At 38.9% G+C, this 23,296-nt stretch overlaps 1 protein-coding gene across 2 annotated transcripts in view; it reads left to right on the plus strand.

Moving 5' to 3' along the window:
• UPF2 (UPF2 regulator of nonsense mediated mRNA decay) overlaps positions 1-22,982 on the plus strand; it is a 109,528-nt gene extending 86,546 nt beyond the window's left edge. The window contains exons 19-22 of one of the 2 annotated variants that reach the window (XM_032837850.1): positions 4,608-4,775; positions 13,837-13,978; positions 15,120-15,240; positions 21,694-22,982. In XM_032837850.1, the coding sequence (XP_032693741.1) occupies positions 4,608-4,775; positions 13,837-13,978; positions 15,120-15,240; positions 21,694-21,703 (441 nt within the window). In that variant the 3' untranslated portion in view covers positions 21,704-22,982. Of the gene's footprint in view, positions 1-4,607; positions 4,776-13,836; positions 13,979-15,119; positions 15,245-21,693 lie in introns of those variants that run through there. The other variant, XM_032837851.1, reaches the window with a different exon arrangement.
• The last annotated feature ends 314 nt before the right edge of the window (positions 22,983-23,296 follow it).

Consider the following 23,296-nt stretch of genomic DNA (forward strand, 5'->3'; position numbering starts at 1 on the left):
AGGCAGAAATGGAGCCATCTAGGTGAAAAATTGGGAGAATATGGGACAATGTGTCAGAGGTCCTGAGGCAGAAGATGATGTGTAGTGTTTGAAAAACTAAAAGGAAGCCAGTATTACCAGAGCGTAGTCAGGTCTGTGGGGAGGGTGGCCTGGTATGTGAATGGATATTTATGATGGGTTTTCTTTGGATGGCACAGTCGTGTATGAACCAAAGTTTCATATGAAGGTTTAGGCTGGGATAAGACGAAAAGCAAGGACAGTGTCAGGAAGACTGATTAGAAGGCTGGTCATCCTGGTGACAGATGATGATTATCTGTCTAGAATAGTGGCAGGGCACAGGGAATGAAGTCTGGATTCAAAAGCTGTTTAGGAAGAAGAATGAACCGGATTTATTTGGCACTTGATTAGATAGCGGTGGGGTAAAGGAGTCCAGGACAGCACAGGTTTTTTAGCTTAGGCCACTGGCTAGTTATCTCTGGTCAGAAATAAGGAGAAAGTGAGCAAGAGTTCCATTTGGCTATGTTAAGTTTGAGAAGCCTGTGAAATGCCAAAATGGAATTGTCAGATATCAGAAGAGAAACATAAGTGGATTGGTTGTTAGAGCATACTTAAAGATGGAGCGATAAATGAATCACCCACATATAAAGTTTGGAGAGAGGGGGTGCTTGGGTGGCTATCAGTTCAGTGTCCAATTCTTGATCTCAGTTCAGGTCTTGATCTCAGGGTCATGAGTTTGAGCCCCACACTGGACTCCACACTGGGCATGGAACCTACTTTATTATTTATTTATTTATAAAGATTTTATTTATTTATTTGACAGAGAGACCACAAGTAGGCAGAGAGGGGGACAGGGAAGCAGGCTCCCTGCTGAACAGAGAGCCTGATGTGGGGCTCCATCCCAGGATCCTGGGATCATGACCTGAGCCGAAAGGTAGAGGCTTTAGCCCGCTGAGCCACCCAGGCGCCCCTGGAACCTACTTTAAAAAAAAAAAAAAAGTTTGGAGAGAGAGGAGGAGCAGATTCCAGGTTGAGTCCTGAGGAGCCCCTAACATTTAGAAATAGAAAAGCTGATGGAGTCAAGATACAGTCTTTTGATAGGGTCCAATAATCATTGGTTATTGGGAGTTCTTGAAGAAGCAAGCTAGAAGGATGGGAGGATGTGATCAGAGAGGAGGGAAGCTTGAATTCACATTTATGTGTATGTGTTTAGCCTACTGGAGAAAATTTAATCCCAAATTAAGCACTAATTTTCAAACATCGTCAAATACCCAAAGCAAACAGCCACAGGGAGTTTTTTTTCTTTTGATAAAGTTGTCACAGGAAGACGCAGTAGGGTAAAAGATACTGATTCTCCATAAATCAGGTCCTTAGATTTTGTGTAGTCATGATTTGTCCCACTGGAAAGATTGGCAGGGGATGGGAATGATGGATGGGGGGAGGAGGTAGTTGGAGAAGAATAAGGAGATAGAGGCAGAATGAAATTAACAAAATTTTTTTTTTCTTTTAATATTTTATCTGGGGCACCTGGGTGGCTCAGGGGGTTAAAAATATTTTATCTATTTGAGAGAAAGTTTTTTTTTTTAAGATTTTATTTATTAGAGAGAAAGGGCTTGTTTTTAAGATTTAACAAAATTATTCTTAAACATATCTGTAAGAATAAAATAGCTAGGAAACTTCTGGAAAGTAGGGGAAGATACTCTATAAGAAAATAAAACATTTTAAAGACACAATAATTGGCACAGCAGTAAATTAATGAAATAAGAGAGTCCAAAATAGACCTAAAACATGGCAGCTTAGACTGTAAAGATAACATTGCAAATCAGTTGAGGGAAATGGATTATTCAGTTAATGGTCAATAAAAATAAAACTGAATTTCTGTTTTATTTCCACAACAGAATTAATTGCAAATTTATCAGGAATCTCAAAAAATGTTCAGACTATTGAGTACTGCATTAAGACTTCACATTTATTCTTCATACAGTGCTGTCAGATACTGTTAATAGTGCCATGCTGCAGTTAAGGCCATAAGCCTCGTAAGTGGTGTAGTCTGTTCTCAACCACCTTGCTATTTTGCTTTCCATCACAGAATGCCATAAGAAATGACAAACCGGACAGGGGGTGGGGGAAGGGAGGGTGCGTGGCGGGGGTGTGTGTGTGTGTATAATATAAATATGTGTGTGTGTATATATATATATATATATATATATATATATATATATATATATGGTTTATATAATGCAGGGTTAATAGCTGTACTATAGCAGCAGATCCTGCAAGCCAATGAGAAAAAAAAAATGCATGACCTGGGGTCTTTTTGTTGATTGAAAAAATAAGTGAAACCATGCTAAAGCTCACGATAATCAAAAGATAAGCAAATTAAGGGTGCCTGGGTGGCTCAGTTGGTTTAGCATCTACCTTCGGCTCAGGTCATGATCCCAGGGTCCTGTGGTTGAGCCCCACATCGGGCTCCCTGCCCAGCGGAGAGTCTGCTTCTCCCTCTCCGTCTGCCTGTTGCCTCCCCTGCTTGTGCTCTCTCTCTCTCACAAATAAATAAATAAAATCTTTAAAAAAAAAAAGATAAGTAAATTAGGATGAGCCTTTTTATCAGATCACCAGATATTAAGATTTAAAAAGTAATAATACCCATTGTGGTTAAGTGTTGGTAAACATCTGCATTTGGAATGTGTAAATTAGTCCAGCCTTTTTAGAGGGAAATTTAGTAAACCTATCAAATGGGGATGCCATTTGATATAAAAATTTACCCTTACTAATTGTCTCTCAAATGCATGAAGTTAAATACGCAACGATGTCATATTGTAATAGAACAAGAGTCTAGGAGCTCCTGGATGGCTCAGTCGGTTAAGTGGCTGCCTTTGGCTCAGGTCATGATCTTAGGGTTCTGGTATCAGGCGCCGCGTCTGTAGGTTGAGCTTCCTGCTCAGCTGGGAGTGTGCTTCTCCTTCTCCCTCTTCCCCAGCTTGTGTGCATGCTCGCTCGCTCTCAAATAAATAAAATCTTTAAAGAAAAAAAAAAAAAGGAAAGGAAAAAAGTCTAGACTATCAGTAGAGGACCAATTACATAAATAAGGGCATAGCCATGTAATTAGCTCTATATATACTCAACTAGAAAGATGCCCATGGAATCAAAAAGAAGAAAAACGCGTATAGAACAGTATGCACATTTGCACCTTGTAAATTTTTATGTTTATATTAGTATTTTCAAGAAAAATCTGAAAGAACATGCCCCATTGATACTGGTTTTTGTACCTTGGAGCAGGTAGAGGTGGTCGGTCGAGGGAGAGGTTGGTATGGATGGACACACTAGCTGATACATTTCTGTATTTAAATAATTTACAAAGAGAATATGTTAATTTTGTAATTAGAAAATGGTTAATTTATAAATCAAGGGTGATCTAACCTGATCCTTTCAAGTTTTAAGTAAAAAGTCTTTGTAAATCTTACAAACCTGGGAGAACTTCAAATTCTAACAAAGTAGAACTTAGAAATAACAAAATTTTACACCTTATTACCGTTTTATTTGATTTGAAATCTCTTGGAAATAAGGAGCCTATATTAAAAGATCATTTAAATTGTAGTAAAGCAATTTCAAAACCTTCATGGCCTTTTCAGCATTACCTGCTTAGCTTTGAAGAATCATGTTCAGCTCTTTCCTCATTTGTGCTCCTTTCAGCAAATACGGAAAATTGTGTGCAGGTCCCTAAATGCACCATGTTTCATGTCTTTGCTTTGCACCTATTCTTCCCCTTCCTAAATTCCTTCCAAATCCCCCAGACTGCTCTGCTACCATCTGCTTATAAGAAATCATATGAAGCCTTAAAGATATTTTCAAGTGTCCCATTTTTATTGTCTTTTATGAAATCTCAGCATCCACCCACTCCCAACTGGGCTTATATATAGCCACTCTATGCCCAACACAGGTTATATATGACTTGGATGAATTGTAATTAATTGATTTCTCTCTCTTAACAAGTTATGAGCTCTTTGAGGATAGAGACTATATTTTTAGTATTAGTACCTCAAAGCCTAATGCACAGTAAGTCTTCAGTGAAGGTTTGTTTAAATAATTGGTTGATGAATCTGGCGTAAATGTTAAAAACTTGGATGTTAACAAACATAAAGCTAATCTGAACATTAATAGATTTCATTCATTCTTAAACATTAATTGAGCACCTGCTAGAGGACACCAGGGAAAGGGTGTCCAGTGCTGAACCCCACCAGTCTGGTGGAGGATTCTCACAGAGGAGCAGGCACTTGTGACACATGGTAATTATGTAGGAAGATGTGTGGTGTGGCTGTGCATTTCAGGAACAGGTAAAGTTAGGAGAACCTACAACATTGTGTGTTTTGGCCTCAGGGGAGGCTACAGTGATAAACAGGAGCTGGTCACAGAGCTCTGCCAAGCCGGCTCTAAAAGCAGGGGCAGGGGAGGGGCCAACTCCGTTTCAGTTACCTTTCAGAAAGATTACTTTGGCTCCAGTGATTGGTGTGTTTTAGGAACTATGGCACTGAATGAATTGTTCACAATTATGTTTACATATATCCGTGTGTACCTCGGAATACTTATCTTTTTTCATTTCTGTCTTTAAGCAACGAAGTGGCGAATCTGTTAAAGTGCACCAACTAGATGTTGCTATTCCCTTGCATCTCAAAAGCCAGCTGAGGAAAGGGCCTCCACTCGGTGGTGGGGAGGGAGAGGCTGAGTCTGCAGACACAATGCCGTTTGTCATGTTAACAAGAAAAGGCAATAAACAGCAGGTAAGAAACTGTCCTCTGTGCATTCACAATTGATTGTTAGTTATTGAGTTTAACTACTGTTTTGTAGGTTCTAAGTTATCTTTTGCCTATGAGGGGAAAGAGTTGGAAACATTTCAAGTATTCAGAGGTAGAAATAATTTTATTTTTTATATGTGTGGAAGACACATCTGACTTGTAGTGAATGGATATGTTTTAAAAGAAAGGACATTTAAATTCATATATATTTGTTAGAATATATAAATACTTTGACTTACAGGTTTCATAAGTAAGCTCGGTGGGAAAGGAAAGGAGGATGATGACAGATACAGCTCAAGAAAATGTTCAGTTGTTAAGATTTCTCTTGAAGGGGCGCCTGGGTGGCTCAGTGGATTAAAGCCTCTGCCTTCAGCTCAGGTCATGATCCCAGGGTCCATGGATGGAGCCCCGCATTGGCTTTCTGCTCAGCAGGGAGCCTGCTTCCTCCTCTTTCTCTGCCTGCCTCTCTGCCTACTTGTGATCTCTGTCAAATAAATCAATTAAATCTTAAAAAAAAAAAAAAGATTTCTCAAATCATTGTTTTCTGACCTCTTATCCTTCTCCATTCTCCTTATACTGCTTCCTCCTTCTTTCCATTATCTTATAGACAGTCCTCAAAATCATTTCCCTGACTGCTAAACTATTACTTAAGGGATTCATACACTGATTCATTGTTCATCCATCAAATATTTATTGGTTATTGAGCATTTGCTAGATGCCAAATACCAAGTACTGAGGCTCTGGTGATCTATAAGATAAAGTCCCTGCCCTCGTGAGTTCACATCCTGCCAAGGTTGATAGACAAATGTATTTGCAGAGAGTGCAGTGTGCTATGAAGAAAAAAAAAGCTCAGCTCTCAGATACAACTCTAGGATATATCACCCATTACCAATTCTCTAAAAATTTTCTCACATTTTAACATTTCTGAAATCAGGCTGCCTCCTAGCATTGATTGTATCTTGTGATAATTGGCAGCATTTTTTCCTGTTTTAGTGGTGTGTAAAATAATGGAGCATCTTAAAATTAAGGGAACATTAGGTTCTATGAAATACGGTAGCTACCACAACTTACTATAGATAAGTCTATTATAGACTTAGAGACTCTGTAATAAGTCTGTTATAGATAAGTCTAATAACCTGGCTTCTGTATTCATTCAAACAGTCATGTAGCAGGTAATTTGTTGTTTGCTCTGTATGTACCAGGCACTGTCCCAGGTGCAGAATGTACAGCAGTCACCAGAGTCCCTCCTCTGGGCAGGAGGGGGTGGGGGCGTGGGGTGGGGCTGTGGGGGTGTTGAGGAGAGGGGAATTTTCATTCCAGTGCTGGGAGGCAGACAATGAAGAAACACACAAGGTGAGGTTGAGGGAAATCCTATGAAGGAAAATAAAGCAAGATAGAGGCTAGAGAGAGACAGGTGGGGAGAGAGGGAGGGAGCCTACTGTGCTGAAGTGGATGGTCTGCAAGATCTCTAATGAGATGTCATCTGTGACGGAAGGGATAGTCTATTCCCTCCTCACCAGTACAGCCACCAAGAGATGGTGCCCATATTAATTTTTTATCTTTGCTTTTGTCGGGTAATCTTATGTACTCAGAGGATCAGAGTTGTCCAGTATTTTGCTATACTGCAAGTAAATCTTGAGATACAAAACTTGTACACCAATTAGAACCCTGGAAAGGAGGGCCAGAGAAGGCTTCACATCATGTTGTATGTCAGCAGTTAACTTTGGCTCAGGCTCAGAGCACTGCTGTGTCTTCCAAACACTGGCTTCATAATTCTTTTCCAGTCATGGCCTTTCCTCCATCCTGGCCTCTGGGGTTGTTGTGCATTTAGGGGAGCTCTGCCTTCACCCACCCTCAGGCCAGGTTTGAACTCTGGCAATTCCCCCCTACCCCATCCTCCACTCGGTCCCTAGAAAAATAAGGGTTTTTTCTAATCAAGACCCTAAACTTGGTGTTGAATCAAGATCTTTGCAAAACTGCTCTCAGAGCACCTGAAACTGCTAGTTCATCACGGTTCCTAGGATTCTCAAAGCCTAGAGTTTCTGCTTTTCTTTCCTAGGGACTACTACATTCTCTGAGGCTCACTATCCTATTTCAGTCATTACATTTTAGGTCTGCTTCATTCTCTGTTTTCTTTAAAAGCTCTTAGCTCCTCCCCTACCCCATACTAAATTTTCTGGGCCCAAAAGAGAGGGGTTTTGTTTTGTTTTGTTTTACTGTGAAGGGCAGTACTTGGCGACTTCAGTTAGATGTGCCTTGGTTCCCATTCCAGAGCAGCTACTGAACATTTGTATTACTGGCATACTTCTTGAAACATTTTTCTTAATCTTTTTTTTTTTTTAAAGATTTATTTATTTGAGAGAGAGTATGAGCTGAGGGGTGGGGGCAGAGGGACAAGCAGACTCCCCATTGAGTGGGGAGCCCCACCACATGGGGCTCGATCCCAGTATTCTGAGATTGTGACCGGAGCTGAAGTCAGATGCTTAATTGACCGAGCCACCCAGGTGGCCCAAGCCATTTTTCTTATCTAAAAGGGGGCTTAGGAACATCTTTCTGTGAAGATCAAATTGCACAAGATTTAAATCCGTTTTCATCATTTGTCCCTCCGTTTTCATCATTTGTCCCTCCCTTTTTTGAGGCACATGTGGAAATTCCTTTTAATTCATAGATACCATTTGACCTTTTTAGGACATGCAGGCATAAATTAAACCACAGCTAAGAAACTTCTGAGCTTTGAAAAATAAATTATTTTCAGCAGTCCTAAATTCTAAATAGTATCGATGGAAATAAAACTTGTTTATGTTTTAGAAGGAATATTTTTGGTTTAAAGTAGATAGATTATATACTGTATAACCCATATAACTTTATACAAAATGAGGAGTGGAAATTTTTATTTCTTAAAATGTGAAATTTTAATTTTTAAGGAAACATTTTTATTGAACTTTACTAAAAATATATTAGCAAGATGAAGTGAGAGCTCAGAGTACTTGGTTAATAAGTAAATTTTCAACTCATAAACTTTATTTGGAATTTTAGAAAATGTTCAGTTTTAGGAATATTATTTGAAGACACATCACTTGTATTTTGTGGTCTGAAAAAGAAAGTTACTTTGTTCTGATTTTTATTTCTTTATTTAACTTTTGGGTGTTGGCCCTTCTTGTGTAACGGTTTTTCTAGAAATGTGAAATGTTTTGCCTTATAGGAATCTTTAGTTCTTAAGTGAATGATCTCTTTGTGTACCAGATTTCTGCTGAGAAATAACTTTCTTCTGTAGTCATTAGGAAAATAAAAGTAGGTACTGATGAAATGAGTAGTTGAAAAGAGGATAATGCTATTAATAATTTATTTTTCTAGATTTAAATATTTATAAATTAGAATAATGAGATTGAAATAAGATGTTTTGGCTATTAAGATAGAAGTTTTAATAGAACCATTATATAATGTTTTAAAGAACTTTTTTGACTGCTCTAAACAAATGTACGGTATATTTTTTATATATAATCGTAAACCCATTTTTTTGCAGTTAATATTTATAAGGAGTCATCATTTGTTTTATATATCTTTTGACTATAGCAGTTGATACTTGGGGTTATGTGTGTATATTTCAGTTTCAGCTGCAGTTATGAAATAGCTTTAAAATACAGCCTAAGTCACCTTTATTGCAATTATTGCATTCCAGAAAATGTAGTTTAAAAGACTTTCGTCTTTTTGTCATTTAATTTGCTATAAAGTAGTAACTCTCTTTTAAAAATGTTTTGGCAGGGACGCCTGGGTGGCTCAGTTGGTTAAGCAGCTGCCTTCGGCTCAGGTCATGATCCCAGGGTCCTGGGATCGAGTCCCACATCAGGCTCCTTGCTCGGCGCAGAGCCTGCTTCTCCCTCTGCCTCTGCCTGCCATTCTGTCTGCCTGTGCTCGCTCTCTCTCCCTCTCTCTCTGACAAATAAATAAAATCTTTAAAAAAAAAAATGTTTTGGCAGCTTTACAGTAAAGTCATTTGGTGATGGTGGCATCAGGAAATTGGTCTCTTGTGCTCTCTGTATTTATTACTCTCTTTTATATCCTTTTTAAGGATTTCAGAACATTTTCTTTTGTAGAACTTTTCTCAAGTCAGTCTTATAAATGAATAGAAGCCTATATTTTTCATATTTTTTATCAAATCATTATGAAATTTCTTTTATAATGTTTTATTAGTGTGGTAAGTACCATCATTATTCATCTCTTTAGTACTGAATTATGAAGGACAGTTTAAATGTTATTATCAGAAACCCAGAAAGGGGAAAAAAACAGCCACCGTGTTTTCTCTCTGAGTGTGTTAATGTGGTAACAGATAGAAGCATCTTTGAATTGCAGCTTGTGATTTCAAGAAATTATCTGTCTGCCTTTCTTATTGGGCCGCTTTGCCCTGAGTATTTTGTGAAACAGTAGCATGTCACTCTGTGTTTGCATATATCTACACATGTTTAAAACCAGTTTGTAAAGCTTTTAAGGAAAAGCAGCTAGCTGAATAAGTAAGAGCATTGTAATATTAGAGTCTGTAATTTACTTTGAGAAACTCAGATTTTCACCTTTTTTTTTTTTAAAGATTTTATTTATGTATTTGACAGAGATCACAAGTAGGCAGAGAGGCAGGCAGAGAGAAAGGGGAGGAGAGAATAGGTTCTGAGCAGAGAACCCTATGCGGGGATCATGACCTGAGCTGAAGGCAGAGGCTTTAACCCACTGAGCCACCCAGGCGCCCCTCACCTTTCTTTATCCTTATCTGAAATAAGGCATCTTGATACTAGGATCAGAGAGTGACTTAAAATTTAGTTGTGATTCTTGAAACCTAATAGGTATCTTGTATTTCACTGCGACAGTACGCAGCATTGCCCAGATTTCTTACTTATAATAAAAATAAGAAAGTAATTGTGGTGATAACAGTAACAGCTAAAACATACTGAATTCCTACTTTATTTCAGACATTGTTCTTTTATGTATAATTATATCTTTAAAACTAATGTATTTAATTTACATAGCTCTGTCTTTATTGATTTATACTGGCAGGTTAAATTTTATTTAGAGTATTTGTATCTCTGATATATCTGCTAACCAGAGTTCACAATTATTCTGTTAAGAGAAGATTGGAAAATTGCTTTAAGTCATCATTCTGGAAATTGTCCTCATTCTTGTGGTCTTCCTGGAATTTGATATACCTGCTTCTGCTGTCATAATAATTGGGCCCACTTCTGTTTGCAGTGTCTGGATTGTTTTGTTGTTGTTATTTTGTTTTTGTTTTTTACACTTTATTTTTTTAAGGTTTTATTTATTTGAGAGAGAGAATGAGCAAGTAAGAGAGAGAGAGAGAGGACACAAGCAGGGGGAGAGAGTCAAGAAGACTCATCGCTGAGCAGGGAGCCTGATGCTGGGCTCTATCCCAGGATCCCGGGATCATGACCTGAGCTAAAGGCAGATGCTTAACCAACTGAGCCTCCTAGGCACCCCTGTAGTGTCTGTTTTAATCAGCTTTTCTCTACCAGTAGTTTATAGTACCTGGATTTGGGAATGTAGGTGAAACAGAATGCTTTCTTCATGCATAGTGCTGGAAATTTAAAATTTCATTATGAATTAATGCAACATCTCAGTAATTCTGCTTAGGAAGAGTAAATTTATTATGAGGTTTTTGTTTCACCTATTAAATAACATGTAAAGAGTCTGGCAGAAAGGTTACTTAGAGCTGAACTTTTTCATTAACTTATTTTTTGTGCATCTTCTTGATTTGTGAAAAATAAAAGATTTATTAGCAGGAATGATGACCATTTTATTTTAACTTTGTTTCAGTTGTTTTTGTTAGTGGAAATAAGACACAGTTGGGGCAAGTCCCATCTGATACAGACGCATTCCTGATGTAGACTACTACACAGGCCTCAGGACAGTAGACAGAAGTAGTTAAGGTCTTCAGTTTCTACTTGGTGGTTGTCAGTGTCATTCTGCTAAGAAAGTGATGTTTTTAGTTGACTTGTGATTTTATTTTTCTGCAGTTTTGGTTTCAGCTGTATAGTAACTAATGAGGGTGACTATTATTCTGTACTTTATTTTGATGCATTATTAATAGGTAATATTTATGGAGAACCTACTGTGTCCTAGGCACTGTACATATTTATCTTACTTAATTCTTACAGCACCCTAAAAGATAGTCTTGATATCATTTTATAGCTGAGAGAAAGAGTGTTCTTAAGTGATTTGCCGAATTGTACTAATATATAGTAGGCCTGAGCTGTGAACCTCATCTGTTTGACCACAAAAATCCATGGTCTTCTTTGCAGCACTGCCTGGCAAGTGTATATTTCATGAAAGCACTGATTGTAATGTGGAACTGAAAGGAAGTTTGGGGGAGGGGCAGGAAAAACACAGAATCATAATTGTGGATGAAGGAGAAAATGGACTATCGTCAGACCATAAACCGTCCACAGCTAGCAGTTTTTAAAGGAGATGTAGAGGATGTGTAAATGCTTTTTAATTGAAGTATAGTTGACAAGAGGAAGTACTTTTTAAAATGCTATGTTCAGGATCATAAGAACAAGGAAGGGTAATCCCGCCGTTTGTGGAGAGATTTGGGGCCAGGCAGGCGGGGGCGGGAACGAACCAACCATTCACTTTTGCTTTTATCAACAAGGAAGATTTCATCCTGGCAGTTGGTAAGTTGAAGATCGGGTAAAATTAGATAGTGTCGAAAGGGATAATTTATCTACTTTAAATGAGTCTCAGTCTTTAGTTAAAAACCAATTATATCCTCAAAGACTGAAATAACTTCTATAAGTAATTATAGAGCAGTTGTCGTTAAACTTAGAAAGTCTTTCATATTGAGGTAGTAGTCGAAAGGTTCCTAATGGGCAAATAATTTCCTTGTTCAAAGAGCAAGGGAAAAATACATTCTGAAAACTGTACAATCCGGTAAACTTATATCACCTTTTAGCATAATTCTAGATTGAATTTTGAAACAGATGATTTTAGTCATGAGGAAAATGAAAATTAAAACCAAAGTAAAAATACCACTGTATACTCAATAAAATGGCTAAAATTAAAAATTTTAAAAAATTAAGAAGATAGGCCATCCCAAGTATTGGCAGGGGTGTGGAGGAACCAGAACTCTCTTACACTGCTAGTGGAGTGTAAAGTAGTACAAATACTTCGGAAAATATTTTTGTAGTTTCTTAAAAAGTAAAACACACCACAGGGTGCCTAGCTGGCTCAGTTGGTGAAGCATGTGACTCTTGAATTCAGGGTCATGAGTTCAAGCCCCACTTTGGGTATAGAGCTTACTTGAAAAAAATTAAAAAATATACCAGCTAGTCCCAGCTTTTCTTTACTAGCATTTTGTATTTAAGAAAACTGGAGACCTGTGTCCACACAAACATTTGTAAATGTGTTTGTAATAACCCAAAATAGGAAGCCCAGGTGCTGTCAACAAGTAAAGCAGATTGCAGTATGTTCATATAAAGAAGTACTGCTCTTCGATAAAAAGGAACAAACTATTCATGCATGCAGCAACATGGATGCATCTCAGAATAATTGTGGGAATTAAAAGAGGCTGGACAAAATGAAATACATGTTGTATTAGAAAGTTCAAACTAATCAGTAGTGACAGAAATAGCAATTGCCTGGGGTTGGGGTAGAGGAAAAGATGGGTTACAGAGGGACAGAGGAGTCTTTGGAGGTAATGGACATGCTCATTATCTTGACTGCAGTGAGGTTTTCTTGATTGAATGTGTATGTGTTTTTTTCCTTTAAAAGATGGTTTTGAACTCATAAAATAGAAAGGGGTAGTTTCAGAAAGTCTGTCCTTGACCACTAAGAGCACATTAAGTCAAACTAATCTCCTTGGGGAGAATGGGTAAAGTCGGCTAGGCTGGTAGCCAAATGGACTACCTTAAATATATTTGTGTTTTGAAATAGGAGATACTTGGTTATCTACTGTGATAAAAATGAAATGCAGTTAGTTGGGTTTGTAGATGTTTCATACCCCCACTTAATATTTTTTACCTTAGTGTATCTGGCCTGGTGCATTTAGTGTTCTGGGTATTATATTTTAAGAGGAATGTTAACTGACTAAAGTGCGTCATATAAAAGTGAGTATCAAGAGGGGAATCTGAGATAATATGAAGAACCAGATTGTCTGATCAGATTCACATGAGTCAGACTTAAACAGTGTTAAGCTTTACTAATTCAAGGATATAAGCATTCAAAATAGCATAGACTCACCAGAGAGAGGATCCTGAGCACAGGTCTTGATGTCCTTTCTTTCCTCATCAGGCATGCCATTAATCCAGAGTATTTGAGAAGTTCTCTTAACTGAGGTGTGCACATTATCCACAGCAGAGAGAATTTCCTTTTTGTGTTCAGATAGTTATGTAGCTTACTCAACGATTTCCGGGGAGCTCTTAAACTCATAGCTTCTGTCTAGGTTTGTATACATTGCACAATCCTAACTAGAGACATCCTGCTAAAAACAAAAGCATTTCATAGATAAGGACTCTCCTGTAACAGAAAAATAGATCTTACAGGGTAGTTAAGTCTTAACTCTTCTTGTATTCTATCTTTAGAAGTAAGAAGGTGTGTCAATACTAAAGATGGCGTAGATTTGTTTGTGGTATGGTCGGGGAGGCCAGAACTGGTTCCAGAGGATAGAAATAAAAAGGATGCAGGTTACAGCTTGCATAAAAAGCCTTTTTGACAATTACCCATACATAATAAGGTCTTTTTGATGGAAGTTGATACCCTGTTGCTAATTGAGTGTTTCTAAACAATGCAGGCAAGAGGAGCTTCTACTCTTCTTGAGGTTGAACTTGATAATCAGTCTTCCACTTCCTAGCCAACCTGAGTGGGTTTGTCTCTAGAAGATTAAGACTATTAATCTGTTTTATGTTCTTGGATGATACTGTCTTTATTGACTTAGAGGAAAGACATTACTTTTTTCTAAATTTGTTTAATTCTACTTAGCATTTTATTTGAAATCGTTTTTCTTCGATTTTCTCAAGCCATTTGTTATTTCTTTGTTATTTTTTCTCAGTTTAAGATCCTTAATGTACCGATGTCTTCCCAACTTGCTGCAAATCACTGGAACCAGCAACAGGCAGAACAAGAAGAAAGGATGAGAATGAAAAAGCTCACTTTAGATATCAATGAGCGGCAAGAGCAAGAAGATTATCAAGGTAAATAATCCTTTATAAGACAGAAGTGGAAAAGTTTTATGCTTTTGGGGCTTTTTAAATATAGAATATCAGGGTTTTTTACACTCTCTTCCTTTTCATGTCATCTTTGTAAATATTAAACTTAAGAAATTGCTTTTATATTCCATTCTGTCTTCACTTACTTGCAAAATAACAATGTCATTTTCATCATATTCTGCCAGCTCCATAATTCAGGTTAGATTCTGTACTCTTTAGAGCTATGTTTGCATAATTGCCTCATGTTGCCAGTCACCTGTGAGCAATTAATTCAGTACATATTTATTATCTCATTTGTCTGGGAATCCTATCTCGAGGACCCCATGCTTCTTCAGATTTGAAGGTATACTCAAATTAAGATTCTAGTTTTGTGCAGATGTACCCAACATTCTTCAACTAACTGGAACCTCATGTATAGAATCCACGAACCTCATTAGCCAGCCTCTTGGCATTTCTCTGGCACCCAGATTTTAGAGCCATAACATGACTGTTTATTATATAGCACTGTATTGACAGACTGCTTTCTGTGCAAGAGAGATTGTTAAGTAAATAAATATTTGGTTCTCTATCTTCGAATCGTTCTAGAATCTCTTCTGGTAGATACCCAACATTTTTAACAGTCAGTAGTAATGGCTAACATTCAGCAGAAGTGCCTACTACGGGCTGGGCACTGACTTCTGTACTTTTACAAAGCACATAAGCCTCACCACAATTCCAAGAGATAAGTGCTTATTATTACCTGCATTGACATTTAGGGAAATGAACCGGAAGTCTCATAGCTAGTAAGTACCAGAGCTGGGATTTGAACCAATATTGTCTGGCTCCAGATGCTATGTTTGTAGCTATTGAACTAGACTGCTTCTCATACTGTTTTACCGCCTCACACTTATGTAGTGTCCAGATTGACAGTAAGGGGAATATTGGATAGTAAATGCTTAGTGTGTCGCCTCTCTTGGTGTGCTCTTTCAGAACTTCTTAATCATTGTAGTCTGTGTGATGGTTATTTTTCTTTAATCACCTACCTGACAGAACTAAAAAACTTGATCTCCTAGGGTTTTATTTGCTTCATGGAGGGGAGTGCATTTACCACAGTTAACCACTTTTTCTGTTTTGCTCCTGTGTACAGAAATGCTGCAGTCTCTTGCCCAGCGCCCAGCTCCAGCAAACACCAATCGGGAGCGGCGGCCTCGTTACCAACATCCAAAGGGAGCACCTAATGCGGATCTAATCTTTAAGACTGGTGGGAGGTAAGATGGTCTCTCTTTTTTTCCCTCCTTTAGTTACTTGTTTTTCATGATGTCTGTATGAATAAATTAGATAGTTTTAGATTATAATTAATGATAGAGGCCTAATTTTTAGCAACATAGAAAAGTCTTTGAGTTGTAGATATTTGAGAAAAGAAAACATTTATGAAATAATTACAGTTTTTTGGTTTTTTAATTTCAGCCACATTGATCTTGGCTTTCACTCTGTGAGTGGACTTTTTTGGATTCTTTAATTTTTACTTCTGCATTCACAGAGATGACTAGTTATAGATGAGTTTGAGAGAAATCACACTTTTCTGTTAGGATTTTTCAGGCCAGTGTTGGATAATATTTGCAAAAACTCAAAACCTATTTCCTAGACTTTTAAGCCTGCAGGTTGAGTTTGTTTTGAGGTATTTGTTTGTTTTTAATTATAGAATGTCCTGCCGGGATCCATGCCAGTTCTGCTTAAACTTGAGTTGCTTAAAGTGAAATAATTACAATTACATAAGGAATTTCACATAGAAGATTGCCAATAAGACCTTATTCATCTTCTTTTAAGGGAGAAAATTATTTTAAGTTTTTCCGGGATCTGATCTAAGGACCCATACCATTAACTCAATTTTCTGTCTTGTGGTCAGGTTATAATCAAAGATAACATTGGCCATGCTGCTCTTACTGATCTCCTTCAGGGTATTGGTGTTTTAGCCTAAGGACAGACAATAGGCCCAGGATGTCACCTTGCTGTCGGCAGCAGGCAAGGTGGGTATGGGAGGGAGTGTGCTAGGGATAGGGAGCAGAATAGTTAATTACTGTGACAGCAGTGCTGGGGAAGTGTAAGTCTCTGTCTTGTACGCACTCTGTGTTTGTGTGTACCTGGTAACATTTCTCTTTGACCTATATGCCGAGACAGCTCTAGTCAGATTATGGGTTAGCACATTGGTTTGTCATGACAGTTTAGGGCTCTGTTTTTTAACACCTAGTGAGTGTAATGTTTTTAGAAATCCAAGCTAGGACTGATGTACAAATCCATCTAATGAGGTGCAAGATATTAGGTTATTTTTAATTATCCAAGCTTCATTAAAGTCCTTTAGTAAAACCTTTTATTACCACTAAAACGTAGAAGCTAGGTAGTTTTAACAAGCCACGAAAATTTTCGTTTTCTGCGTTTTACATTTTCTTACAGAGCTTTGAATATATATCAGTGTTTTTGATACTGCCTGTTTCTCTTGTCTCCTGGTTGGCAAACAGATCTATTAGAATATTTTTATCTTGATGTTTTCCACCAACTTCACCTTTATGTATTATAGCTTCACATCTCTGAATGGTATGATTTCTATTAATACCTAATCCCTTCTTGAATCACGTAATGCAAGTATAGTGCATTTTCCTAGTTTTTCCCAATTTTTTAAATGTTTGGATGGATTTAAGAATCAGTAACTATGACATTTGATACATATTTGATACTTGCGGTACGATTTGCCCCCCTTAGCTTTCACTCGATCCGCACTTACCATGGGCTCAGTCCTATGCTATGGCAAATTAAGAAGTACAAAAAGACATAGTCTTTATGCTCAAGCTTATAGTCCAGTGGGAAAACTAAGTATAGGTATTTGAAAGAGCTGATTTTGTCCAAGTCATATAATTATTTAAACAGTCATTGAAAGTTTATTAAGTACCAGGCATTTCTTAAGCAATAGGAAAAAAAAATAGGAAAACATGTGTAAATTTATATATGCTGATGTGTAATAGATGAACACAAAGGTATGCCTTTTAGCTACCAGTTATTCAGTTGTTTATCAGAATTCTCTTTGTTAACTTGTGTTTTTGTTCCCTCCCTCCAGCCCCTAGTTAACCAAACTTGGAAGGATTGGCCATGTGCTCTTTCTTCCTCACCTCTCACTGGTCTGGTTGACTGTAGTCTACTACCCCCTCACCCCAGCCCCCAGCCACCTCCCAGTGTTTCATTCTGTTTCTTTCAGGCTGCCTCAGCAGCACTCAGCACGTGGGCCCTCTTTTTCTTGACATACTCTCTTCCCTGGGCTTACGTAGCTGTCCAGTCTTCTGGTCTTTCTTTTCCCTCCTTGACGGCTTCTTCCTGTCTCCTGATTCCTTTTGGGCTTGCCTCTGCCTGGAGACACTCATGTCACTCAGGGACACTCCTATACCCTCCTCTCTTATCCCTGTACTCTCCGTGGGAGGTGTCCTTCCCTCCTGTGGCAAAGTTTCCATCCATAGCTGTGGCTCAGGTCACATGTTTTAGTTTCTGACTGTATGTCTACCTGTCTTCTAAAAAGCCACCTAGGAGGTGTGTCCCTTGCCCCCAGGTCTCTCTCCTCTGTTTTCTGGCTCAGCGAGCAGAGGCACTGCTGGGCCACTTGTCCACACTAGAAAAGGAGGTTTAAGTTTGGACTATTCTCCATATCTAATTAATTAACAGTTCCTTTGATTCTACTATTGAATACCTCTCATACTTGCTTATTTTATTCTACCTCTGTTGCAGACACCCTAGATCAGGCTGCTGTCACTTCTTCTTCTTCTTCCCCTTTTTTTTTTTTTTTAAAGATTTATTTGTTTATTTGACAGAGAGGCAGGCAGGAGAGGCAGGGGGGAAGCAGGCTCCCTGGCGAGCAGAGAGCCTGATGCGGGACTCGATCCCAGGACCCTGAGATCATGACCTGAGCTGAAGGCAGAGGCTTAACCCTCTGAGCCACGCAGGCACCCCGGCTGCTGTCACTTCTTACTGGATTGCTGCCAGCAGCCCCCTGATTACTTCTCAGTCTCCAATATCAACCCCTTCTAATTCATTCTCTTTGCTGTACTCACTTTGTTCTTTCTCAATTTGCCCATCTGCTGTCTGAGTAGGTGAACTCTTCTACTTAAAACTTTTAGTGGCTCCTCATGGCTTGTAGGATAAAGTCCAGACTCCTAAACTTAGTAACCAAGACCCTGAATTATTGGGGGAGGAGGGGGTGGCATTTGTACTTACCTTATTGACTTTATCTCTTTCTCTTCCTCTACTTCCAACCAAGCTGGCCTTTTAAGTCCTTCTAGTTATGTTTTCTGTTTGGAACTTTCTCGTGTTTTCGTCTGGAAATCTCCTGTTCTTCCTTCACATCTTACCTGATAGTCTCAAGTCTGACGTAAGTTGGTGCATATATGCTGCCCTGTATTTCCACAGACTTTGTCCTGTGTAATCACCTACTAACTTGTCTTTATATTCCCCATGAGACTGAAGATTGAGGACAGAAGTGTAGCCTTATCTTGTTTTCTGTTATAAATCCTCCGTGGCTCTTGGGCCTAGCACATAGTAGATGCTCAGTTAATATTTGTTGAATGGACAGAGAAACGTTGAAAAATCTGTATTTAGTAATTTAATAAACTTTTTCCCTAAGCTCTGTCCCCTAGCTCTTTCCTCATTTCCTGATTTTGTGAAAGTCCAATTCTTGAGTTACCATCTCTTCCTGTTTCAAAATCTCTTCTTAAAGTCATAACTCAATAAAAAATGCTGACTTATCCATCATTCTTAAAAATGGCTTTCTGTAAAATATTAAGGTGGTCTTATAATACAGGCACGAGTGAACATGGGAGAAGAACAAGCAGTCATGCAAATATAAGTTTTTGACCAAATGTTCTTTGCCATTTTTTTAAACAAATTTTAAATGAAGAAATGTAGTCATTTGAAGGAACATAACTGGTGGGGTGGAGTCTCCTGGTGGTTTGGCACCTCTTTATTTATTTTCTATTTTTAACACTGGGCCAGACAGTAGAAAGATGTGTATCTAGAGCAGTGGTTCATCAGATCCCTTAGGAAGAATGTGCTGTGAGATGAATTCCTAAACAGAGGAGGGGGAAGAAAACTTGAGTCAAGTCTGAGAAACTGTTTTCAACTTGTCTCTTAACTTGGCTTCCATTTATTTAAAAAAAAAATTAGTTATTAATATTGTCCATGTTATATGGCAGATAAGGAGAAATTCATTTGGACACTAGTTATTAAAGCAGATTTTGATAGGTTCCCAGGCATTAATTATAATGATTTAAAATTTTTCTAATCACAAGTGATCCTTAAAATAGGCTTGAATTAAAATTGCAGCCCTTCTCACTGGGCAGTGATACCCTAACAAAGGATAGGCATTTGCTTATAATGCATTAAAATTGTAATAACGTTCTAATAAAACAGTTAACCAGTGCAGAAAAGGTTATTTTCCACTCTGCCAGTGTTGAAAATACTGTGAAACTTCACATCTTTGGCGAGTATTAGTGCTGATACAGTTTCTGTGCTAAAATTCATATGAATTAAACCAGTGCTCCTTAAACTTTAAAATACATATACATATACTTATATATATATGGTTTTATTTTTTGTTTTTTTGTGTTTTTTGGTTTTTTTTAGAGAGAGTACCCACACGAGCAGGGGTGGGGGTGGGAGAGAGAATCCCAAGTGGGCTCCACATCCAGCTTGGAGCCCAGTGCAGGGCTGATCTCACGGCTCTGAGATCCTGACCTGAGCCAAAATCAAAAGTCAGTCACTCTGCCAACTGAGCCACCCAGGTGCCCCTAAATATGTATTTTAATTTTCGTGGCTTTTATTAAACTGCTAGTTTTCACTCATTTCTAACATCTCTCAGGTGATGTCAAAGCTGCTGAAATACAAATGACACTCCAAGTAGAGTATTATACGTTAGGACTTCTTTTAATCTATCTTAAGGAGATGTGCTTCTTTTTTTTTTTTTTTTTTTTTTTTTTAAGATTTTATTTATTTGCGAGAGAGAGCAAGCGAGTACAAGCAGGGTGAGTCAAGCCCAGAGGGAGAAGCAGACTTCCCACTAAGCAGGGAGCCCGGTGTGGGACTCCGTCCCAGGATCCTGGGATCATGACCTGAGCTGAAGACAGATGCTTAACCAATTAAGTGACTCCAACACCCTGAGATGTGCATTTTGTTATTAGAAATTTTCTTTATGTCCTTATTATAAAATTAAATAAATGATACTTTTGTTTTAAAATAGAGTCCCTTATTGAATAGTTTAATCTAAAAAATATATCGTATTTTTTGAACTCTTAAATTTTTAAATCTCTCAGAATGATTATTTGCCTATAAAGCAGTCAAATGACAATCTATACTATATTCAGGGATATATTTATCTTATCAAAGACTGGGCATTTTGGGGGGCACCTAGGTGGCTCTGCCTTGGGCTCAGGTCATGATCTCAGGGCCTTGGGCTCAGGTCATGATCTCAGGGCCTTGGGATCCAGCCCTGCATCGGGCTCTCTGCTCAGCAGGGAGCCTGCTTCCCTTCCTCCCTCTCTGCCTGCCTCTCTGCCTACTTGATCTCTCTCTGTCAAATAAATAAATAAAGTCTTAAAAAAAAAAAAAGACTCGACATTTTTTCCCATCATTTATTGTATTTATTTAAAATATTCTATTTTAGGGGCGCCTGGGTGGCTCAGTTGGTTGGACGACTGCCTTCCGCTCAGGTCATGATCCTGGAGTCCCGGGATCGAGTCCCGCGTCGGGCTCCCAGCTCCACGGGGAGTCCGCGTCTCTCTCTGACCTTCTCCTTGCTCATGCTCTCTCTCACTGCCTCTCTCTCAAATAAATAAATAAAATCTTTAAAATATTCTATTTTAGACCATTTGACTTGACTTCAGGAGAGACTCTCTCAGGGAATACTTGTGTTACTGACCTGTTCCATTCAGTTCAGTCCAGTTACAGATATATCGCGCTGAAGATACACTTCGCCATATTCGCACCTTATTCTTTGAAATCTGTTTCTTGCTCGTTTAAGCTTCTCTTGTGAGCAGTGAACTGTTGGTGCTTCCAGAGGACGCAGCACCCGCTGGGTGATGGCGGCCAACTCCTTGTCTTGGTGCCAGGCGTCTGCAGGCTTGCCTCCTCCTGACACCTGTGAGGGGGAGTCTGTTCAGGGTCCCCCCTCAGCTCCCACAGCACTGCCGATCCCTGCACCTCCATCTTCACCTGGCATTCCCCCTCTGAGTGATCTGTATCCAAATTTCGCCTCCTTAGAAAGTCACACTGGATTATGGGCCTGTCCTACTCCAGTGTGGCCTCATCTTAACTAATTACATCTGCACTGACCCTTTGCAGATCAGGTTGCATCCTGAGGTCCTGGCATTAGACTTCAACATGCGGATTTGGGGGGTGGGGTGGACACAGTTCAACTATTATACAAACCCTAGGCACTCAGCACCTTAGAAAGTAGTTACAGGCAAGATTCCAGGACCACCTGTCTGATCTCTGTCAGAATTGCTCGTTTTAGTGCCCCTCTGCTCCTGTTGTTTCTTTGTCCAGTAGGAGTTTGTGTGCTCTTTAAGAAGCACCGAATTGCCTGGGACACCTCAGGAAACAGCGGTTGGTGGTGTTGAGGGGGCCTTTTCTTGCCAGAAGTTTGCCCTCAGCGCTAGTTCTTTTTAACGTTACCCTGTTTGTGCCTCCAGGAGACGTTGATCCAGCAGCACGTGTCATTTCATTAGGTCCTGTATCTGATGTTGTGGATAGTGGAGTCCTCCAGCAATTGAATGAGAGCAGTGGACACATCTCAGCATGTCGGTCTAGAGAGTTGCGAATCCAAACCTGGGACAGGCTGGGGCCGTGAGGCGGGAACAGCAGCCTCTGCCAACACCGGAACAAGCCGAAGCTTCCAGATAAGGCGTAAAGGCCTTTTGTAATGGAAATCACGTGAGGGTTACTCTTCTCTTGTGAATGGCGGTCAAGAAATGAGATGGTTAACTTGACTACTGAGCAGTTACACCAAGAAGAGCGTCAACGAGATGACTGAGCCAGAGAAGAAACGGTTGTGATGGTAATGGTATGGGGGAAATGAACTTGAGTTTTAAATTTGATTTGAGTTACAGTGTCTCTGAATTGAATATCCCATGTTGGAAGAAGATACATTTGGGGGCTCCAGGACTGCAGTAGAAAAGTATAGAGCAAGCAGTAAAACCTTCTAGTAAAAACTTACATGCAGGACAACAAAATGATGAAAGATAACCAAATACCAGATAATCCACCAGGAAGGCTTTTGTTTAGGAATTTGTTTCAAGAGGAACAAGGGATGAGGGAGAAAAATCAGTTTTATCCATCAGAGTCAGTAATACAAAATTGCCTACTAGGGTAAAAGAAAAATGTGAAGACTTCTACTACACAAAGAGCAGGAGTTCAGATGGCTTAGAGGAATCTGACACCAGCCCAAGAACAGGGAGAGTTGAGCCCATTGTAAGTATCATAGAAAACAAACAGCGTACCAGTCAGCATGTCACAGAAAATGGACGAAGGACAACAAGGAAAGGGGATCAGAAGATTTTGTTGACCTTCATGGGTTTACAGCCTCTGTCTTTAAAGAAAGTATGGAAACAGTAGAGCTTTTATTTTGCGTTTGTTTTTGTTTTGTTTTGTTTTGTTTTCCCCCCCACTAAATAGAAATGAGGGTTCTTAGTCTGTTTCTGGCAATCTGTTAATTTATTAGGATAGTTGTCTTTCGTTTGCTTTCCGATAGGCATAGTAAATTTAGTTAAAGAGCACATCTGTATGCTACAACTTGATTACATCTTTTTTTTCTAGCTATTTTGCATTTTTTTCTTTTACCATGTTTCAGTTTCTGCATGTAGAATTAAATAAGAACAAAACTTGTAAAGTTGTAACATTTCACATGGAAATGCTGCCCGATCTTCACCAGCTTCAGAAATCTGACCTTTGCCGATGCTGCAATAAAGTGTTGTAATTTAGATTTGCCATGGTTGTGTTTTATTTGGTTTGGGTTTCGGGAATTTTATTAAATGGGTAGATCTTTGTCTTCAGAGGTCATCCTTGTCCTTTCTGAAATAGTCTCAGAGATGGTTTATTAGGCATATCTGTGGTAGTGCTACTCTCCCTCTAGCATTCTGGGTTTGTGTGGTTTTCCTGGGCGCCTGAGTTACCTCACCTGAGGGTCTGTACACAGATTAGCCAGCCCATGGAGACCAGTAGAATAAGCATGTTTAGAATGGGCTTAAAGCTGGTTAGGTGGAAAAGGTTGACATGGTCTCGCCTAGCGTGAGGCAG

Source organism: Lontra canadensis, unplaced genomic scaffold (assembly GCF_010015895.1).
Source record: "Lontra canadensis isolate GAN:19392208 unplaced genomic scaffold, GSC_riverotter_1.0 scaffold100, whole genome shotgun sequence".
Lineage (NCBI taxonomy): Eukaryota > Metazoa > Chordata > Mammalia > Carnivora > Mustelidae > Lontra > Lontra canadensis.